Raw genomic sequence first — 23,674 nt, 5'->3', positions numbered from 1 at the left:
GGCCGCCCCTAAGCAATTGGGGTTAAGTAACTTGCTCAAGGTTACATAGCCAGGTGTTTCTGGGTGGGTGCTAAGTGTCTGAGCCTAGAATTCGATCTCCAGGTCTTCTCAACACTGGAGCTGGTGCTCTTACTCGCTGTGCTACCTGGCCACCCCAGATTTTATTATTATATGTTGTAATAAATGAATGTGTAACTCTTCAATTTCTTTTTTCAAGTACGTCACAAAACTGAAAATTTTAGATCTGGGTATGCAAAAGAACAACGTGCAGATCTGAAACCCTGAACAATCATTTTTTTTTGCTTATTTCAATGCTTCAAGATTTGATATTTTATCTGCAAAGGTAAACCCTAACTAAGACATATGATGCCTATCTTTCAATATTCTTATGCCATGAAAGCAAGAAGTACTACCATTTTCATTATCTTTTTTATAAGTTTCTTCTCTCTAAAGGGATATGACTAATAACCAGAAAACTAACACAAACTTTAAAAACCTATCAAAACACTGAACAATCATTTTATCAAGCCACTGATGTAAATGTAAGATTACCCTTCATAACAATGTTTTCAAATACTCAAATATGATCTGGAAAGGTCCTGAAAAATCATCTAAGCCAAGCTTTTATTTTATAGATGAGGAAACAGAGGTCTATGGTGATTCATAGACTTGCCCAAGATTATAACATTAGCAGATGTAATTCAAACTGATAACCTCTGACTCTTAAATCTCAATAAACTAATACATGATAACCCAATTCCATTAGAAGATCTCAAACCCTACTTAAGTAACTCATCTTAGAGACTCCAAGGCAACATTCTTCATTCCAAGAGCATAGCACTTTTTCTTTCTGTGTTTTTCTGTGTATCTGAACCTAATACTATTATTTCACTGAAAACATCTTTTCCAATAACCATAGATAAAATTTATATGTAGATGAAACTACACATAAACATATAGATAGAAATGAAGGAAAATCATTTTTGCTTCTTACTTCAATCTTCCAAGATTAACTATTTAATATCAATAAGTAAACCATCAACTAAGGCACATTGTAACACCTTCCATAACTTAGCAGGAAATAATTCATAACCTATAGTCACCAAAAAAAAATTACCTGTTAATCAACCTTCTGATAAGTTTCTCCATACTTAGGATACTAAGGCCATCAGAAGACAAAGTCTGTTGCCTTATCTATTTGGAAAGCTTTTCTTGCTTGGCAGGATCAAGAACATATGCCTACTGAGATTATAGCCTTCAGGAATGAGGGTCACCATGATATTCAAAAGGTATAACATAGTAAAACATAGTACAAATCAGAAAGTGACCTGAAGACAAAAGAGAGCTGAACCAAGAGGAATTCATTAGACCACCAAGAAAGTGTGAAGAGAGAAATGATGATCCAACAAAGGCTCCTGAAAAAACTAGAAGTAGAGAGTGGTCAAAAGTATCAAATTCTGCAGAGAGGTCAAGCAGAATAAAAACAGAAGAAAAAATATCCATTTTATAGAACTTTTTATAAAGGGAAAAATATGTGTAGTTAAATATGAAAAAAGCATTGTACTAGGAATCAGGAGACCCAGGTTCTAGTTCCAGCCCTGCTCATTTACAATATATAACTTTTAAACAAATCTTTTCATCTTTTGAATACATTTACAACTCCAAATAATGGCCACATTAGCATAGTAAAGTTTTGGCCTACTTAATTATTAAATTTCCATTTAGCTCTAAAATTGTACAATATTATGAAGGAAAATTTTAGTATTTTAGTTTATTAGGAAAATAAATAACTATTATATCACTTTAACTATGTAGAGTTGGTCATTTTTTTTACTTATACAATGCTAAATACTCAGGATGGCAACACTCACTCTGCTCAACTGGGTAAATACAATCCACTTTAATATTACCTATGTAATTGACTCAGTAAAACACCACGACAAAAAACAAATAAACACTATATTTTATTCTCATGTTCTCAAAGGATCAAAAAAATTATGATTCCTTTAATTACATTTAAGGAGGAAAAAAGGACTAGGATATGGGTAGGTGTCCATCAAATTAATAATAAATGTGACTGAATCAAGGATTATCTACACTATACAGTGATTAATAAAATCAGTGTTACTTTATTTCTGTAACATAAGTTCAACTTGTTTTTGAAGTTATCCACGATATTTTATAATAGGAAACCTGAACAAATTGTAAGGTTACTTTCTTCCCCAGTAATAACACAATGAAATATCTCCCTTAGCATATTATGTCTATTGTCCTTCATGCTCAAAGAGGACCACAATGACATCCCTATGTTGGGGTCAAGAAACAATGTGTCTGGCTGTGTCTGATCAGACCAACACAAGGTTGGCAAGCTCTACCTCAGACATACACAGTCCATAAGAACACCTGGAGTAGAGGTGTCTCAAAATTTGCACATATCAGATTGCTTTTGAGTTATTGCAATTCTGCTTTTCTCATAGAGCACTGTGACTTCTTCAATGAGGGCACACCACATTGGGCAGTCCTTTGTAAGTGTCTCCCACTTCTCACAATCAATTCCAAAGTTCTTCAGAGGCACGGAGAGCATCCTTGTAATGCTTCTTCTGACCTCCACGTGAGCGCCTGCTTTGTGTGGGTTCTCTGTGAAACAGTCTTTTGGGCAAACTTGTTTGGCATTTGAACAATGTGACCAGCCCAATGGAGCTGTGCCCTCTAAAGAAGAGTTTGAAGCTTGGCAGTTAAGCTCAAGAAAGGACTTCCATGTCTGGTACCTTATCTTGCCAAGTGATTTTGAGAATCTTCCTAAGACAATTCAAAGACAGGCTATTCAGTTCCCTGGCATGGCACTGGTATACCATCCAGGTGTCATAGGCATATGTAATGGTAATGTAATTTTGATGTGTTGGCAAAAGTAGCAGGTACTTAACACTTAGTAACATCAAGCCTCTGATTGGGGGAACAGAAGGTATCAACTCCAGTCTCCTGTTAACTGATGTAACAGGAAGAGGCTGGTTGAAGGAAGTGAAGTAGGTAGTACTGTGTATATAAAAAAGTCCCAGAGAGGCACAGTCAGAATTTCCTTCGGACTGAGATCTGGTGACAGAACAGCTACAGAAGAATGGAGAATTGAGTCCTGAAAACTTGTCTTGGTGGAGCTTCTTCTGAACAGGATCCCAGGAGCCCAGAGCCAGGAGGCCAAGAGCCCAGGAGCCAGGATTCCAGGAGCCCCAGAGCCCAGGAGCCCAGGGGCCAGGAACCCAGGAGTCCCAGAGCCCAGGAGCCAGGAGCCAGGAGCCCAGGAGCCAGGAGCCCAGAAGCCCAGGAGTCAGGAGCCCAGGTGACTGAAGCATGACCAGGATGCTAAGACTTTGCTTGTCTGTGGCTTGGTTGAGCCTTGAATTCCTTGGAGCAGAAATGGTTAAGGAGCTGACATGGACCAAACCCTGTGAACACCAGTGTGGAGCAGGACCTCCCCAGAAAGCTGGTCAAGGAACTGGGAGCTGTCTGCCATTGAATCCAGGTAGAATCGAGGACCATGGAAGGGGATGCAGGGAATCTGAGAACAGGCCCCAAGTCAAGATGAAGAAAAGACCTCTCCTTGGGTACTGAGTAATTAATGGGATTATAGTTTACTAGTGACCTAAGGGGTGGAGGGTTTTGTGAATGACACTTAGCTGAATTTACTGAATTATTTACTGAATAAATGACTGATTAAGTGACTGAATAAATGACTGATTGTACTTTGACTATTGTTACTGATTACTGATTGAGTTAATCAAGACTTTGCCCCAAGGGTGGAAGACTTTGAGACTACTGATTAGTGACTAATTGAGTTAATCAAGACTTTGCCCCAAGGGGCGGCCAGGTAGCACAGCGAGTAAGAGCACCAGCCCCAGTGTCAGGATGACCTGGGGATCAAATCCATGCTCAGACACTTAGCACCCACCCAGAAACACCTGGCCATGTAACCTTGAGCAAGTTACTTAACCCCAATTGCTTAAATAAATAAATAGAAGACTTTGCCCCAAGAGTGGAAGACTTTGAGACTGCTGATAAGTGACTAATTGAGTTAATCAAGACTTTGCCCTAAGAGTGGAAGACTTTGAGACTACTGCTAAGTGACTAATTGAGTTAATCAAGACTTTGCCCCAGGAGTGGAAGACTTTGACTGTGTACCTTGATACTACTGATAAGTGACTGATTGAATTAACTTAAAAGTGACTATTTTGAGACTATGTTGTGAATATTATATTGTGATTTTCTGTGATAAGTTGAAATATTGTGAATGCTGTATTTTGAATTATGCTGTACCTTGATTTTCCATGGATGTTTTGCTTTTGTTATCGAATAGAGTGATCACTGAAGGTTCTGATGAACCTTAAAAAAAGCTGTTCACAGTAGCAGTTCTGGAAAGCTTCTGTGCATGGCATTACAGCATACAACAACAAGATCAGCACAATGGCTCTGTAGACCTTCAGTTTCATGGGTATCCTACTACTTCTCTCCCACACTGTCTTCAGAGCTTCCCAAACAGAGCTATTCTAGTAACATGCATGTACACTTCATCATCTATGAGTACAACCCTGGAAAGTATACAGCCAAGGGAAAGAAACTTATTCACAGAATTCAAAACTTCTCCCTTTGCTGTTACTCGTGGTTCCACATGTGGATGGTGTGGTACTGGCTCGGTGGAGAAACTGTTTTCTTCATGTTAGCTGTCAGAACAAAATTAGCAAAAGCAGCAGAGAATCAATGCATACTTTTGTATCTAAGCCTCAGAGGCTGCACTGAGTTCATAATCATCTACAAACAAAAAAGTCAACTTTCTTTCCACATTACTCTTGGTTTGTAACCTTTTCAATTTAAATAATTTATCATCGGCAACCTTGATGCCGTTTTTGTTTTTGTTGAGGGTATCTGACAACATCACTGGAACCATCATGCTAAAAAGCATGGCAGCAAGCACATAGTCCTGCTTCACTCCACTGTTAAGTGGGAAAGCACCAACATATGGTCCATACAATCATGCTATTGCAGAAATGGCATACAATACTGATCAACTTCTCCAGGCAACAAATTTTGCTATGATCTTCCATAAACCCTCATGACTGACAGTATCAAAGGCCTTGATTAAATCAGTGAATCTTATGTATAGACTTGTATTCTGCTCCTTGTATTTCTCCTGGTCTTGTCGGGCAGCAAACACCATAACAACTGCTCCTCAGCCCTTTCTGAAATCACACTGGCTTTCATGCTGATGACCACCAGATCAGTCTCTTAGGGAGGACTCTGTCAAGAATCTTGTAAACAGTGACCAAGAGATCCCCCACATCATGACTGTCTGTAATATAATACCAAGCAAAGGCAACTTCCCAGGTTCAAAATACCAGCATAGGTGCTCTCTATTTTATTCAGTAACAAACCCAGAACAGAGAAGATCAAAACATGACATCATTCCAAATACAGCATTTACTAAGTGTGATTAAATAATCTCCAAGTACTACCCCACCCCAGGATCTTCCAATCATTCAATCAATTACAAAGTCTCTGTTCTAAATACTTCTCCACCCCTAGGCTATACCTTAATTAAGTCCACCACAAAGCCCCTCTTCTCAAATGGAGATTAGTTTCCAAACATAAGGTCAAAAGTTCCCCACCCCTGGATCACAATTGAATCTACCCCAGAGTTACATCAAGTTTAAACACAGCACTTAATACCCAAATGGAGCTCTTTTCTTCATCTTGACACGAGGCAAGTTCTCAGCAATCTTAGTTCCTGGGGAGACAAGGCTTAGCAAGGCCACAAGATACATTGCCAGTCCCTTCATGAATTTATCCTCTGTCTGTAGAACAGTCCTAGAACCCCTGAACACATTAGCAAAGCCCTCTCCCAGGATTTCTGTAAACATACAACAAGAAAATCCTTCTTCAGGGCTTCCGAACCAACAGAAAGGTTCCCAGACCCCTGCAACAACAGCATTGTCCTTCACCAGTGGACAGTATTCACTCTGTCTGCAGGACAGTCTCCAGACCCCTGCAACAACAGTACTGTCCTTCACCAGTGGACAGTATTCATTCTGTCTGCAGGACAGTCTCCAGACCCCTGCAACAACAGCACAGTCCCTCACCAGTGGACAGTATTCACTCTCTGTCTGAAGGACAGCCTCAGGGCTTCTTAGCAAACAGCCAGGTTCCAGGACTTCTTCAACAAAAGGACTGTCTTTCACCAGTGGACAAATCTGGCAAAACAACATCAAAACAGACAGACAAAGTACCAGCAAAACAGCCATGTCTCCTCAGTCCTTGGCAGCTCAGGGGGCAGGTCTCAAAAGTCCAGGGCAATTCAAAGCGGCCCCCAGCAATTCTCTTAGTTTCTTTCTCTCCACGAGGTGCTGCTTCCAAAAAGATCTTCCGCCTCTCTCTTGTCTCTTCAAATCTACCTCACCAGCTCCTCCCAGTTCAGGACTTTCTTTTCACATCAACAAGTCCATCCCACAGGTGGGATTAACAAGCTCTGGGTTTTAACACAATCAATTTGAAAATCAAGCCAATACAGGGGAATCTTTAATTGCCATTACTATCACACTGTCACAGAACAAATTATTTCCTTTTCCTTTATAGAGATGGAAAATATGTCCTTGAACTCCTGGGGAAATACCCTCCTCTTGCCATATAACCTAGAAGACTTCAGTCAGTTTTTGCATGAGCATTTGTCTAAGCTTAACCTGCACTTTACTTCTGATGAAATTAAATGTTGCCTTCTTAGAGATGGACAAACTATCCTATTTGCAAACCCTGTGGATTTCTCATTTTTTACCAGTTTCTGAATTTTCCCATAATTTTCATCAAACCAATCTTGATATTTCCAAGTGTTCTGGCCCAGATGAGTAAATGCCAGGCTGTACATCAAATATCTGAAAGCTATCTACTCCTTTTCTTCTCCACTGCTGCCAAGCATGTGTTGGCTCAGTTTTATCTCTAAGTTAGCAACAAACTGTTCATCCTTGAAGAAGTGCTCTAATCTGTTGACATTAAGTTTTCTGGTAGTTACCTTGCCTTGGGGCTTCCACTTTTGTTGAATGAAAATGTTTGCTTTTGTTTTTTTTTTTTTAAAGCAATTATGGTTAAGTAACTTGCTCAAGGTTACAAGGCCAGTTATTTCTGGGTGTGGTGCTAAGTATCTGAGCCCAGATTTAATTCCCAGGTCATCCCAACACTGGAGCCCGTGGTCTTACTCGCTGAGCCACCTGGCCTCCCCTAAGCAATCGGGGTTAAGTAATTTGTTCAAGGTTACACGGCCAGGTGTTTCTGGGTGGGTGCTAAGTGTCGGAGCCTGGATTCAATCCCCAGGTTGTCCTGATGCTGGAGCCGGAGCTCTTACTTGCTGTGCTACCTGGCCGCCCCTAAAGTTTTATATTGTATAGATGTTAGCTTTTTTTTTTCTTTCTTTCTTTCTTTTTTTTTTTTTTAGCAATGGGGGTTAAGTAACTTGATCAAGGTTACACGGCCAGGTGTTTCTGGGTGGGTGCTAAGTGTCTGAGGCCGGCATTCTATCCTCAGGTCATCCTGACACTGGAGCCGGTACTCTTACTTGCTATGCTACCTGGCCACCCCTAAATGCAAATGTTTATGTAGGAGAGGATAAGTCCATGATCAGTCTAACAATCTGAACCATACATTGCCTTTGTCACTCTCACATCCTGTCTCTTCTCCTTAAAATGAAAAGTCTACTAAATGCCAACATTTGCTGCAAGGGTACATCCACTAAGTTTTATAGTGTTTAGGTAAACCAAAGACAGAGTAGTTGATGAGAACGTCATGACATGCAAGGGTATTCAGTAGTAAGTAACCGCTGCTGTTCGTAATGGCAAGCAAAGAAGTAGTTAACACCTTGTTTCAGTTCAAGTTTCTTTTGAGCCTTGTATCAAGTCGGTTAAGAAACAGAACCTGTGAACCCCACAACTTATGAACCCTAGAACTCATGAAATCCTGCAACAGGAAGGGGAGGAGATAATGACCATATATAAGGAGAATTTCCAGGCTTGAGACAGAAAAATTAAGAAGAGGACTCTTGTGGTGACAGAGTCAAGAAGGAGAAAACTGTCTGCTCTGTCTGTGTTGATATTTGTTTGTGATACTTTGTACAGAAGCCCTGGGACCTTACTGGAAGCCTGTATGTTTACAGAAGTCCTGGAAGAGGGTTTTGAAGATCCAGGACTTTACTGATGATCTGTGCTGACCTCTTGAACCTTTTTTGTGGGTCTGTGTTGATTTGTATGTTGATGATTTGTGTTGAGTTCTCAGACCTTGTTGATGCGTCTGATACTTATCCTTTCCAAAGATAAACATCTGCATTCAACAAAAGTGGCAGCCCCAAGGCTACCAGAAAACTTAATGTTGACAGATTGGAGCACTTCTACAAGGATGAACAGTTTGTTACTAACTTAGAGGTAAAAATGAGCCAATACATGCTTGGCAGCAGTAGAGAAGAAAAGGAGTAGACAGCTTTCAGAGATTTGATGTACAGCCTGGCATTTACTCATCTGGGCCAGAACACTCACAAACACAGGCAGACAGTGAATTGATGATGGTGCCGGAAATGTGTATGAATGTCCTTGTGGCTTTGTTAAACCTTGTTTCCCAGGAACAGAGACTGTGAAGGATCTGAGATGGACTGAACACTGTGAGCTTAGATATGGAACGGGCTGGACAAGAAACTAGACAAATTGGACAAGGAGCTGGACATGGAACTGGGAGCCACTTGCCTTTGAACCCAGGTGAAAGTTGGATGGATTCAGATAGGAGCTGGGAGCATGGAAGAAGAACCATGGAAGCAGAGAAGCAGCCTCAAGTCAAGCTAAAAGAAGACTTTACTTGGATACTGTGTACTGACTGAGAAGATTATGATTTACTGTTATCTAGGGGTGAATAACTTTTACTTTTGTATTTTATGATCGAATTAAGGATTTTGGCATTTTAGTGATAAGTTGTTGATTTGTGTCATGGTGAATACTGTATTTTGATGTTCTGTGATGAATTTTAACATTGTGAATGCTTTACCTTGATTTTCTGTGAATGTTTTGCTCTGATTTGTTATTGAATAAATAGAGAGTTCGCTATACTATGTAATCAGAACCTTGAAAGCTGTACACAGCAGTACTCTGGAAAGAACACTCTGGAACAGAACACAGAATGCTCTGGAAAGCTGCTTGTGCTTGGCTTTACACTGTTGCTGTTTCTGACTACCCACCTCCCAAGGAACTCCACTATGCCTGATAGTCTGTGCTTACTCTAGAATTTAAGTCACCAGAATTATAAACTTGTCCTTTTTCAGCACATTGATGATGAGGGTCTCCAGGTCTTCATAAAATTTTTCTTTGACCTCATCAGTGTTCATCATAATGGAACATAAGCACTGATGATGGTGGCATGGTGTTTTCCAGAAAAGGGCAATCTCATTGTCATGAGCCTGTCACTCAGTCCTTTTGGGAGGCACAAAAGCTTGTTGACTAGATTAGTACTGATTGTGAAACCTACACCAGCTTAATGGCATTTACCATCACTGCAACCACTCCAGAAAAACATACCTAGCTCTGACTTTGGTAAGTTAGCCTTCATTCACTAGCCTTGTTTAACTCAGGGTTGCTATTTGGATGTGATACCTGCTGAGTTTACTCACAGCAAGAGCTGCTCATCTATCAGGTCTACTAGATTTTATGTTGTTCACAAACATGTGCATATTCTAGGTACCAATGGTGAACCAATGTGAATCATCTTCACAAAAGTTTTTATACATTTTTTTGTGTTTCCTAGACAGAGTTGGATCCCTGCCTGCTACAGTAAGTAGGCCAGGGTTAGATTAGGTGAAGTAGACAATTTTTAGGGCACTTTTTGTAGCCCCTTCCTCATGCCAGGAGGAGACTGGTGTGGTCCTTAAAAAAGGCTACTCATAAACCCAGGGGGTAGCTAAATCCCACTGCTACATCAATCCAGAGAGATGATGACTCTATGGCATGAGTCCCTGTGTTCAGCACTGTGACTGCAGCTCCCAGTATATACACATCTGCTGCTTCATCACTTTCCTGTTGCCACAAGACTTTAAGGTAGGTAAAAATCACAAAATGGTATGGGCAATGTCTTTGTATTCATACATAAATAAGATTTAAGAAAAGCAGAGTTCAACAAAATCATCAGCCTGCCTCTCTCTTCCTGTCACAGAAGTCCCAGTGGCAAGAAAAAAAATTAAGACAACCAGAGATGGTTTGGGATGGAGCAGATGATCCTGGCATCTCCAATGTCTAATCAAATTCTAAGCACTCCACAAAACCTGTTTCAGCCATTTTCATGGCCACTGAAACAAACTGCTCTCATGCACCCATTCTTCTGGGGAAGTACTCACGTGTTTGGGTACACATTTCCCTAACTTATGGAAAGGTTTTAGTTCCATCGGTTACCCTCAAACTGCTTTAGCCCATCTACACAAATAGTCTCCCAGAGAGTGGCTGCTGCTTATGCTCTTGCTTTGTAGAGTCAAAGATGAGCGTTGGGTGACCAGTTGGACACCAAACACGAAAAGCAGTCATGAAGAGGGCCCAGCAGCCTTCACAGCAGAGATACTAATCTTCCCATAATACCTGTATACCTCAGTATATTGTACTATTTTCTGTTACACCAGGCTAGTAGATGATCTAAGTCACAAAGCAACATCGGAAAATTCAACATAAAATTTATGATCCAATATATCATTAAGTTGTAAAAGCACTAGAAACTCCCAGGGAAGGCCTTCTTACAACTTAATAAACTCATCATTATTTTCTGGCTCTATCCCAATGAACATCAAGAATTTGCATATTGGGAATACTACTTATTCTAGCATACATCAACTTGCTGCATACATACATACACTGACACCCAGCCTCAGTCAACGAAGTTAAATGAGCTATCAACTTGGGCAAATTAATGGATATTTTAAAAATTATTATTATATCCACTAAGTCAGTCTTTATTTTTCTTAAAGTATAGAAAAGAAAACATCCTATGGAAATGATATGCAACACACAAAAGCAAAAAATTCCCCCAGAATTATCACACCAAAGGCCATCAACAATGGAAACTTACCTTGGTGCCTCCTCCACTACCTTTTGATTTCTTCTCTGGATTGAGCATTCTCTTTCATTAAGCCACAAAGCATTTCCATGTTTATCACCTAAAACCTATGAGAACCAAACAATTTTAAATAATTACACTTTTTTGGATACAAAGTACATACTGATAGGACCAGCTGACATTTATAATATACTATTTTAAGATTTTTAAGATATTTTACATTCATCATTTCATGGGATCCTCAAGATAACAGGTTGACATATTGACATATAAGGAAACTAAGATCCAGAGAGGTTGAGTGAGTTGTTCCTAAATATGAAGCCAGAAAGATGCAAGGAAGAAACCTCAAAGTGAACTAAAGTATGCTCCCTTCTCTTAGACCCTCTCAAAAAAATAACATAGAAGAATTGTTTGATCCTAAAAAAACATAAAACAAAGATATATAAAACAGTCTTCATTCCTATATCCTTCTCCTGTGGCAATGCATTCTCATCACTGATGACAAAAGAACTACCATATTTAGACTTTAACATACAAGTAAGCAATTTACAAAATGAGGAAATAAAAATGGCATTAAGATGATGAAATGACTGGATATAGCCAAAGGTAGAGAGGAAAAGTCTATGGAGATTGAACAATTTTGAAGATTCTAAGGAATTCATTTTCAAAACTTCTCAAAGCGGGGAGGATACCAAAGAAATAGAGGGGAAAAAAAATCACAGTTTTTATCAATCAAATGGCAGTTGAGAAGGAACCACTAACCGTTATGCCTATTTTTTCCAACTACACAAAATTCTTACGACTATATACTGTACATGCAATGGGGAAATCCTTAATGAAACACTGACAAGGGAAATAGGCAGGCTTTTGCAAATGATGTTATAAAGCATAACAAATATTCAGACACTGAATTCCATGAACAAGAAAGAAAATAAAAGATCCCACCAAGTTTATTTTTTGTTACACATGAAGCAGAAAGGCATACTGTGCTAAGAGTGTTAGCAATAGAAACAAAACATAGTTTCAAATCTCAGAACTAAAACATGATAGGTGTATGACCATGACTAAGTCATTTATTCTCTCTGAGCTTATTTCCTCAGCATAAAATGGAGATGATGACACTTGTACTATCTATCTTATATTCTTGGCATATAATATCTTACCAAACCCTAATGTTCTATATAAATATGGTTATTAATTTAAAATCTGACTCAGTAAAGCAAGTTTCTCTTATTACATGCTATCTTTCATCCTAATTATTAATATACAAGATTCTTTGGTAGAAAAAAAATGAAGACAAATTGCTTCCTTTTAAAATCCTTCTATATCATCACCACTTTCTGACACAGTTATTCTCCTTGCCTAGAAAAACCTATTTATACATACCCTTAATACTATCCCTTCCAAGTCCCCCAAAAGTTTACCCCTTTGATTACCATCTCTTTCATCTACAACCTCTCCTGGCTCTCCTGGTTCTACTGGCTCTTTCAAAAATGCCCAGGTGTCCCCCATCCTTAAAACACTTTTCACTTAAAACAGCCAATGCCCTCAAACTAATGTCAGTCAATATGTCAATTAACAATCATTTACTAAGCATATAAGTGCCAGAAACTGAGGTTATAAAAACAAAAGATAATTCTTTTCCTAAAGAAATTTACATGCAGGGGATACGTAATGGTGGCATAAAATCAACTGGGGAATGGCTAAAAAAAAAGTATGGCATAAGAATGAAATAAAATCCTATGATGCATTAGGAATGATGAAAAGATTTATATGAAGTGAGCAGAACCAGAACAATTTACACAAGGAAAATAACATTACAAAGAAAAAAAAATTCCCGAAAACCTGAATAGCTTTGATCAATACAGTATCTAACCATGATTTCAAAGGACCAACAATGCTACCTACCACCTGACAGAGAGATGACGGATTCAGAGTGCAGAAAATCATGTATTGAAAGCAGACAATGTGAAGATTGTATTTGCTTGGCTATGCATACATTTGTTTAAAAAAAGGATTTCTTTTTTTTATTCAATGAGATGGGGGAGGATAGTAGCTTTTTAGTAATTTTTTTTTAAAAACAGATTAATTATTTTAAAGAAATGGAAAAATAAGAAAGGGTCCCTTGAAGGGGGCAGCACTTGAGCTAAGACTTGAAGGATGATACAGATTTTGAGAAGCAAAGGTGAGGAAGAAAGAGATAACATGTTCACAGAAGGAAAAAAGCAATGGGTCAGTTTAGGTAAAACACAGATTATGAGAGGGGGGTACTATGAAACCAAGCTGGTAAAACACACTGAAACCTAGATTATGAAAGGCTTGATCTGTCAAACAGAGGAGTCTGTGTTTTATTCTAAGGACATCAGGAAGCCACTGAAGCAAAAGGGTAACGTAATTGGAACTATGTTTTAGTTTTACATTCAGTAGGTGTGTGGAAGATGGGGCACGGAGCAGAAAAATAGATGCAAGGTTATCAATTATGGAACTACTGCCATTGCCCAGGCAAGAGGTACTATGGGTCTTAAAAGTATTTGTTATAGTCTAAGTGAAGAGAAAAATATTAATACAAAAGTCAACTGAGAATTTTAAAATTTGCCAATTCAAGGAGGGTAAGGAATAAATGAGTGTGAAGAGTTAAGGACAAGCCTCAGATGACTGGAAGAATGGAACAGCCCTTAACAGAAAAAGCAGCATCTGGAAGAGTTGCTTTGGTTTAGGACAAATCATTTCAGAAACAAATTCCTAAAAAAACAAAATCTATGAACATTGCTCCACCTTTTCACCTACTATTCACTTATCAACCCCTTGTAATCAAGTTCTAACCACATGACTAAAACATCTATCAAAAATTATCAGTGCTTTCCTAATTACTCAATTGGTTGGCCTATTTTCAATAGTCATCACAATTCTGCAACTCTCACCATTCCACATGCTTCTGCTTCCTAGCATAAATACACAAATGCAAACAAGTGCACATGTGTGTGTGTGGGGGGGGGGGTATTTTCCCCTTTAGAAAGTGAGCTCCTTGGGGCAGCCAGGTAGCACAGCGAGTAACAGCACCAGCCCCAGTGTCGGCATGACTTGGGGATTGAATCCGAGCTCAGACACTTAGCACCCACCCAGAAACACCTGGCCATGTAACCTTGAACAAGTTACTTAACCCCAATTGCTTAGGGGCGGCCAGGTGGCTCAGCGAGTAAGAGCACCAGCCCCAGTGTCAGGATGACCTGGGGGATCGAATCTGGGCTCAGATACTTAGCACCACACCCAGAAATAACTGGCCTTGGAACCTTAAGCAAGTTACTTAACCCTGATTGCTTAAATAAAAACAGTGAGCTCCTTGATGGCAGGAACTACCTTGCTTGCATTTGTACCCCCCAGCACTTAGCACAGTACTTGGCATAAGTCAAAGATACCACCACCCTTTAAGTCACTGAGAATCACAAGCTATGTGTCATCCTCAACTCTTCGCTTTTACCTCAAATTCCAGCTGGCTGCCAAGTCCTATCAGGTCTATCTCCAATCACTCATATACTCTCTTCTGACACTGCCACCATTTACAGCGAAGGCACTCATCACATCACGCCTATGACAATAACCTTCCAATTAGTCTTTCTGCCTCCACTCTCTCTAATCACTCCAATCTATCCACTGAGCCATCAAAGTGATCTTTCTAAAGTGTGGATCTTTTCCATATCGCTCCCTCCCCCACCACTCAATAAACTTCAGTAGATCCCTACTGCCTCGAGGATAATATATGAAACCATCTAATATTGAAATTTCTTAATAATCCTCATACCTTCCAGTCTTCTTCAACTTATTCCCACTTCTCAACACCACCACCCTTACACATACCCTGTGTAAGCCCAGCACTTTAGCATGATGCCTACCTAGCACATATTAAGTGCTTAATAAATGCTCTTTAAGTTGATTTGTTTTTATGTATTTAGCAATCTGTCCATCCTGACCCTCAAGGAATTCTTAAGGGCCTTTCTATTATTCTGCCCTCTTTTCTGATTCTTTTCCACTCTGCCTAGGACACAAACATAGAAAAAATTTAAGAAGTACTCACAACTAGCAACCAATTTTACCATAAAACATAAGCATAGTCCATTTAGAAAGTAAGCAACATTCTCTGACAGCAATTTCTTTATTTATCACTATTATGGCTTTATAATTTTGGAAAAGAGCTAACTTCAAATTCCAAGATCTGACAATCAAACACTTTACTATGTGAGGGCTCTTAATTCTTTAAAGATATTTTGTGATATCCTTGCCCAAAAAAATTGAGTGAACCAAAATCTACTTTCTGTCACCTTCCCTTAAAATCCCCTTGTTATTATAATACTAATTTTTCATAATGCTTTTGAATATATTTTGTTTAACCAAAGAAATTCATTGTCCATTGGTCTCTTAGAAAGGCTAGTGCATTACCATTTCCTTATACATAATGTTTCACCTAAGGTTAAGGATACCTTCACAGTTCAATCTCTGTATGCTACAGCAGACAACTGTGTGAACAGTGGACAAAACCGGAAAGGGTTTTGCTAGGGTTTAGCCACTATGAGGTAGTATACATTGGTCAGCGTAACCTATTAATATATAAGTTAAGTAATCATAGAGGGCTTAATATTTATAAAATGTTAGTACTTCCTCAAAGACGTGAGTTTGATTCTGGCTTCAGGTAATTAGTACTTATGAAATCATCTCCCCCAGTCAAAGGGAATGTGCTTGAGAAGATCAAAGGAGATTACATACATAAATCACTTTGCAATTCTTAAGGTACAATATAAATGCTAGCTAATAGTCTTCTTCTACCACTACTATTACAATAAATAATAATTCTAGAAGAATATAATCCAAGAGATTATTTAAGAAGTGATACAAAAGTAAGTCAAAATTTCAAGAATTTCCAAGTGTGGCTGTCAAATGAATACAAATAAACGGTTTGTAAGAAGATACATCACTATAGATTATAACAACAGATATGTAGGATCACAAAAGAGAAACAGCTGTTCTGGCAACTAGGTTAAGAAACATTAAGCAATCAACTTCATGGTACCTTTCCAAACTGAAATATGGAATAAAAGAGGATAGTATTCATCACAGAGGCAATGAAATAATAAAGTTTATGAGAAAAGAATATAGCCAAAGCTTAACTTGTTTGGTGTCAACCCCTAAGCATGAAAGGGTCTAAATTATTTGCTCCATCCCATATCTCAGCAGGCCATACCACAAATCAAAATTATTCTTAGTAAAAATTACTAAGCAGCTGTCAAAATGCCTCAAGCTCTCAATACAAAAATCAAGGGAGGCATTATAAGGAATTTGTATCTTCAATTGGGAAAAAGAACTGAAACATCTTTTAAGAAAACTGACACACTCATCAGAGACTTCTTGTCAGATAAGAACTATGAACAATTAAATCTCAGAGATCAGGCTTGAAACAAAAATACAAAACAATTAACCAGCAGAATCTACTAAACTGAAACCCTGAATATCTGAAATAACATTATTATGCAAAGTGTATCTACTCTGAAATTCTGGGGTGACAAAGAAAATCAAGTACACTGCCTTCTATAACCATTATTTCAGTTAACAAGAGCTTAAGGACTCTGACACCTCAGAATACTGGTTCCAAAATAAGAAAACCACCCAGAGGTTATGAAATCCTGCTGTCAGACAGGAGCAAAACTCAGATCTGAAACCAGTAATTAGTAATGGATAAATAAGAAAAGTCTTTTTATAAATCCCATTGTGCTTAAAAAATCTTTTTGGAGATTCAGGGAAAGCAAAATTATGGGTCCAGTGCTGATCACTGGATTTATGCCTTGGTTTTGGTATTTTTTATTTCCTACCTGCTATCCTCTACTTCAAATAAGTCTATAGGTAAAAGATTTAAACCAAGGGTCTTGATTACTAAAGGCCCCTATTTAAAAAAAAAAAAGGCTAATTCTTCCTTATTCAGTCTGAAAAAAAGTTTCAGAAAAAATTTCTTCATGTTGACAACAAAACAGAAGGCTAAAAAACATACACAACATATACACAGAAGAGAAATAATCATTTTATTATAAGAACATTTCCTATCTGCTCCAGAAATTTTAGGAGGAGACTTGAAAGGGAAAAACTAATGGTCTTAAATATCTTATTATTTTTTATAAGCCAAAATAATCTGATTATTTAAAAGTCTAAAAATTGCATGCTTTAAATAATTCTAAAATACAACTCATTAACCTCATATGAATGAGCTGAAACTAAATGTAATAAAAATCATGTGAAAAATATCTAGGTTCAAGTGACAAATAGGAATTGAATCTGACCTAAACACCTATGACACTGAACACCTATAAAAATTTTAAAACATAAACAATAATTTAGTTGACAGAACCAGGCAAAGTTGGCATGAGATAAACCCAAAAAAGCATAAAAGGAATTTGTCAGAATGAAGATGGTTAACTGAGACCAAAGAAACAGATACAATTACATTAAAAGCAAGTACAAAAACAGAAAATGTTAGAATCACTTGTATGGTATGCCATTGGAGAAACAACAGAATGATGAAACAAGACCTCTGATTAAAAAAGAATTCCTTCTCCAAACTGGCATACACAGTACAGCAGTAGTAATGCAAGAGTAACAGTGAAATCATTTGGTTTATTTAAGAGAATACTAACTAGTTAACTGACTTGTGGGTTAAAGAGAACAAGAGTCCCTGATTCATTTGTAGTTAAAAACTCAAAATTACTTAGTTGCAGACTTTCCTATGTCAGTACCAAAGCTCACTGACAGTTTCGGAATGGCCTCTCCCTTTTTATCAATCTAACCAAATCTTTAACCCATCTTCAAGACCCTGCAAGAATGAGAAATCCTGATTAAGCTCTCACTAACTACTAGACAGAAATAATCTTTACCTCCTCTAAATTACATAGGTACTTACTGACTACACCAGTTTTTCCCATTTTTCATTTATGGTTGAATATTATAAATAATCTTTACATTTCTATATGATTATGTACATAATCATATGCAAAAGAACATGTAAATTAGCAAAGTACCTTAAACATAAAAAGAAACATGAGACAAAATAGCTTTCTTAAAACACAGCAAAAAAATATATTATCACTTTAAGTATTAGAACATTGAAAAGCTATAAAATGATTCATGAAATAATACTCAGTTATTCAATTCACTCAACAAGACTCTGAGGGTCAAGCACAGAGCTAGGGGTCCTAAGGATAAACAAGAAAAAAAAAATGAAACCGTTCCTTCAGTCAAAGAGGGTAATTTCTAGGAGCAATATCCTAACTTATCTTCCATGCAAGTTAGATTGGTCTTTTCCTTAAAACATACTGGAACATTCTTCAAGCCCCAGTTGTCCCAAGGAACTAAGGCCTCAGATTGCTGACATCACTTCCTGAGAACAAAGCATCCAGGAGGAGAAAGAGAGACTTTGATACACCTGGCTAGTGATTTCTCAGTTCAGAAGAGTCAACTCAAGGGCTTCCCAGTATCTATTCTTATTAAATTTTCAATTCCTGCTAAGGTTAAGGAAATTTGCTTATTAACTGCTGAATGAATGAATGTCTCTTCCTGTTACAATATCAAACCTAAACTATGAAGGGTCTGGATTGAGTCAGGGCCAAACTAGTTGAACTGGCAGAGATAGATAGGAATGGCACATAATGAGCTCCTTGAAGTAGGGGATGCACACAACAACAGGTGAACCTAAAATTCCCCTCACGTTTCTGGCATCACTTTGTCAATTCTGCTAGAAGTGGTAGTTGCTTACTAAGGGTATTCTCCACTCCTGCAGCATTAGAGAGTAAATTTCCTGTAGCCATTTGGAAAGGGACTGAAGTAGATTCCCTTTCTTTCCTTAAAAACTGTTCCTTGAAAAGTATTGAAGTAAATTTTATTTTAGGCCAGGTCTCCCCACCATACAGCCCACCAAAGGTTTGAGGCAATTGATGATAGCCACCCAAAATACTTTGGTGGGCTGTATGCTGTGTATGACTTTTTTAAGCCTTCTAACTTTACAAGGCCTTCAAGACTGATAATTTAGGCCAAGATGGTGGAGCAAAAGCAGGGACTTGCTTAAGCTCTCCCCCAAGCCTCTCCAAATACTGTAAAAAATGACTCTAAACAAATTCCAGAGCAGGAGAAGCCACAAAATGACAGAGCAAAACAAATTGCCAACCCAAGACAACCTGGAAGGTCAAGAGGAAAGGTCTGTTGTACCACTCTGAGAGAAGAGCAAAGTCCGGCATGGGCCACACTGGCACAGAGGGGGCCAGAGAAGGGCTCAGGGGATTAAATCATTGTCAGCTATGGCAGTTTCCAGATTTCTCAACCCACAAATGCCAAAGACAACTGAGAAAATCAGTAGGACCTGCCATACCCAGGTGATAGAAGAGCAAGGTCTAGCCCGGCCCCAGCCCCAGGGCAATGGCAACAGGGACAACATCAGTGTCGGCTTCCAGAGCTCTCAGCTCAAAGGCCCTGGGGGGATCCAGCAGCTGATCAGAGGTGGACTGCAGGGATCTCTTTAGTAGCACTAAGGCAATATTTTCTTGCTTGGCCTGTGCTAGGATCTGAGTTGCAGTCAGCTGTGAAGAAAAGCACTAGCACGGCAGAGCTTGTGGTGGCAGTGGACAGAGAATCCTCCTCATAGTTCCACAGCAGAAAACACTGCTTGTGGTCACTTGCAGATCAAAGCACAGACCAGGAGAGGAATAAATACCTCTCTTTTCATCATACAACCTTTGAAGAACTGAAAATTTACAAGGCCCTAAAATATCTCTGAAAACAGCTGCACAACACCCCTGAAGCTTGTAGGGACAGTATACCCTCCACACTGGAAGCAGAGACCTATCTTAACAAAGAGCTACAAAGTCAAGTAAATGGCTGAGAAAATGAGAAAACAGGAGGAAAAAAAATCAGCTTATAGAATCTTATTTTGGTGACAAGGAAGATCAAAATATAATTTTGATTTAGTCGCAGGACAAGAAAGAGCTCAAAAAGGACTCTGAACATCAAGTGAGAGAAGTAAGGAAAAATTGTGAAGAGAAATGAAAGTCATGCAAGAGATTGTGAAAAATAAGTCAACAGTTAAAGGAGACCCAAAAAATGGTAGGAAAAAAGACTAACCCAAATGGCAAAACAGGTCCACAAAGTCAATGAGGAAAAGAATGGCTTAAAAAGCAGTATTGGTCAAAGGGAAAAGGAGGTCCAAAAGCTCACGGAAGAAAATAATTCCTTAAAAATTAGAATGGAAAGGTGGCTAGGTGGCACAGTGAATAGAACATCAGCTCTGGAGTCAGGAGGACCTGAGTTCAAATCCAGCCTCCTCAGACACTTAACACAAAAAAACTAGCTGTGCGACCTTGAGCAACTCACTTAACCCCAATTGCCCTACCTTCCCCTCTCCAAAAAAATTAGAATGGAGCAAATGGAAGTTAATGACTTTATAAGAAATAAATTATGAAACAAGATCAAAAGAATGAAAAAATAGAATACAGTGTGTAATATCTCACTGAAAAAAAATGACATGGAAAAGAGATCCAGGAGAGAGAATTTAAAAATTATTGGACTACCTGGAAGCCATGATCAAAAAAAGAGCCTAGATATCATCTTTCAAGAAATTATCAAGGAAAACTGCCCTGATATTCTAGAATGAAAGGAAAATAGAAATTGAAAGAATCCATCAAGGGAGGGGGCAGAGTCAAGATGGCGGAGTAGAAGCACGACCTTCCTGCAGCTCCGGCTTCCACCCTCCCCAATCCATGTAAAAAGGGAACTCTAAACAAACTTTGGAGGTGCAGAACCCACAAAATGACACAGAGAAGCTAACCTCCTACCAAGGACACCCCAGCAGGCCGGCAGGAATCCAGTACAGCAATCTGGGAGCTGAGCCTAGCCCCACACTGAGGCTTTAGCCCTAGGGCAGGCCTGACCAGACCCTGGCCAGAGGGACTCCAGATTAGCAGCAGCTGTGGCCGTTTCCAGATTTATCAACACATAGACACAAAGGACAAAGTGAGATGTCAGTACAGTCTGGACTTTGGGACCAGTAAGTGGGAGTGCATGGCTTTTACTCCCAGGGAGAAAAACCGCTGATATTCTGGCACAGCCAGCCAGTGCCATGTGGCGGCTTCAGCTCTTGGCCTGCAGAGTGTAGGGGGACCAAGCACCAGTCTGAGGGGTAATCGCTCTTGCTTTAACCTGCTTGGATCTGGATTGCAGTCTAGGATGGAGGTTCTGGGGTGTGTGTCCAGCTTGCCAGAGCGTGTGGAGACCTCAGAGAGGGCACCCATCTAATACCTCTGGCAGCTGAGAAAACCCCAGCATTTGGAATGAAAGCTCCCCTGTCTGGTGGCAGAGTCCTACTGTGGCAAAAAGCCCATAAGTCAAGTAACTGAGTGGCAAAATGAGCAGGCAAAGGAAACAAAGCAGACAGAAGATTCCAACAATACACTCCTATTTTGGGGACCAAAAGGAGCAAAGCATGGAACAGGAGGAAAGCAGTGAAGTCAGAACTCCTGCACCAAAAGCTTCAAAGGAAAATACAAGCTGGTTACAGGCCACAGAGGACCTTAAGAAAGATTTTGAAAACCAAATAAGAGAAGCAGAGGAAAAATTGGGAACAGAAATGAGAACAATGCAAGAAAATTATGAAATGAGAGTCAACAGCCTGACTGAGCAAAATAATACCTATAAAAAATAGACTGACTCAAATGGCAAAGGAGGCCCAAAAAGTCAATGAGGAGAAGAATGCCTTAAAAAGCCGAATTTGCCTGATGGAAAAAGAATCTCCAAAACTCAATGAGGAGAACCATTGCTTCAGAATTAGATTGGAGCAAATGGAAGCTAATGACTTTATGAGAAATTAAGATGCTGTTAAACAGATCCAAACAAATGAAAGAATAGAAGGCAATGTGAAATATCTCATGGGAAAAACCACTGACCTGGAAAATAGATCCAGGAGAGATAATTTTAAAATTATTGGACTACCTGAAAGCCATGATCAAAGTAAGAACCTAGAAATCATCCTCCAGGAAGTTCTCAAAGAAAACTGCCCTGATGTTTTAGTACCAGAGGGCAAAATAGAGGTTGAAAGAATCCACTGATCACCTCCTGAAAAAGATCCCAAAAAGAAAACTCCTAGGAATATTATAGCCAGGTTCCAGAATTCCCTGATTAAGGAGAGATTACAAGCAGCCAGGAAGAAACAATTTGAATATTGTGGAAACACAATCAGGATAACCCAGGATCTGGCAGCTTCTACACTGAGGGATTGAAGGGCTTGGAATATGATATTCCAGAGGGCAAAGGAGCTTGGATTAAAACCAAGAGTCACCTACCCAGCAAAACTGAGTATCATGTTTCAGGGGAAAATATCATCATTCAGTGGAATAGAGGACTTTCAAGCATTCTTGCTGAAAAAACCAGAGTTGAATAGAAAATTTGACATTCAGATACAAGAAGCAAGAGAAGCATGAAAAGGTAAACAGGGAAAAGGAATCATAAGGAACTTATCAAAGTTGAATTATTAACATTCCTACATGGAAAAACAATAATTGTAATTTATGAAACTTTTCTCAGTAGTTGAAGGGATTAGAAATATATATATTTGTCTACATATGAGGGTATATGGGCATATGAATACATATGTGAATGTGGGTATATATGTTTACAGGTATACATAGATAGAGGGCACAGGTCCAATGTAACAGGAAGGAATGATACTTAAAAGGTGAAATTAAGAAGTGAGAGGAATATAATGAGAGGAGATGGGGAGAGACAAACTGGGGTAAACTATGTCATACAGAAGAGGCAAGGGAAAATGGTTACAATGGAGGGGAAGAATAGGAAGGCAAAAGGGAATGGGTCAACCTTATTCCCATTGAATTTGGCTTGAGGAGGGAGTGAAATACACACTAAATAGGGTATCTCACCCTCCAGGAGAATAGGGGGGGAAGGGGACGAGAGGGGGGATGATAGAAGGGAGGGTAGGCTGGGGGGGAGGGAGGTTGGAAGGACTCACTTTTGAAAATAGACTGGATAAAAGGAGAGAGTAGAGTGGGTGGGAGGTGGGATGGGAGGGAGGGAAGTATAATTAGTCTTTTACAATGTGTCTACTATGTTATTGTTTTGCATTAGCCACACAAGTGCAACATATACTGAATTGCGTCTCTTCCCAGTAGGGATGGGAGGGGAATGAAACTGGAATTGAAAGTTTTGAAATCAAATATTCAAATATGTGTGTGTATATATATATATGTGTGTGTGTGTGTGTGTGTGTGTGTGTATGTGTGTGTATATATATATATTAAAAAAATAAAGTAAAATAAAATAAAAATAAAAATAAGGGGCGGCCAGGTGGCTCAGCGAGTAAGAGCACAAGCCTCAGTGTCGGGATGACCTGGGGATCGAATCCGGGCTCAGATACTTAGCACCACACCCAGAAGTAACTGGCCATGTAACCTTGAGCAAGTTACTTAACCCTAATTGCTGAAAGAAAGAACGAAAGAAAGAAAGAAAGAAAGAAAGAAAGAAAGAAAGAAAGAAAGAA

The 23,674-nt window shown here is 39.0% G+C and overlaps 1 protein-coding gene across 4 annotated transcripts in view; it reads right to left on the bottom strand.

The window, feature by feature from the left end:
• The window catches only part of PCCA (propionyl-CoA carboxylase subunit alpha), a 550,597-nt gene that overhangs the window by 309,108 nt on the left and 217,815 nt on the right, over positions 1–23,674 (bottom strand). For all 4 annotated transcript variants that reach the window (XR_011163584.1, XR_011163585.1, XM_069064183.1 and 1 more), the window contains one exon: positions 11,116–11,210. Coding sequence is in view for 2 of the 4 variants with exons in the window: in XM_069064183.1 (XP_068920284.1) it covers positions 11,116–11,210 (95 nt within the window). In the remaining 2 variants the exon portion in view is untranslated. The remainder of the gene's footprint in view (positions 1–11,115; positions 11,211–23,674) is intronic.

Source organism: Petaurus breviceps, unplaced genomic scaffold (assembly GCF_028583685.1).
Source record: "Petaurus breviceps papuanus isolate PSGF00001 unplaced genomic scaffold, PetGlider_PUasm1.0 90625, whole genome shotgun sequence".
Lineage (NCBI taxonomy): Eukaryota > Metazoa > Chordata > Mammalia > Diprotodontia > Petauridae > Petaurus > Petaurus breviceps.
Note: the sequence above shows the minus strand (reverse complement) of the source record. Positions and strands in the feature narration are given on the sequence as shown.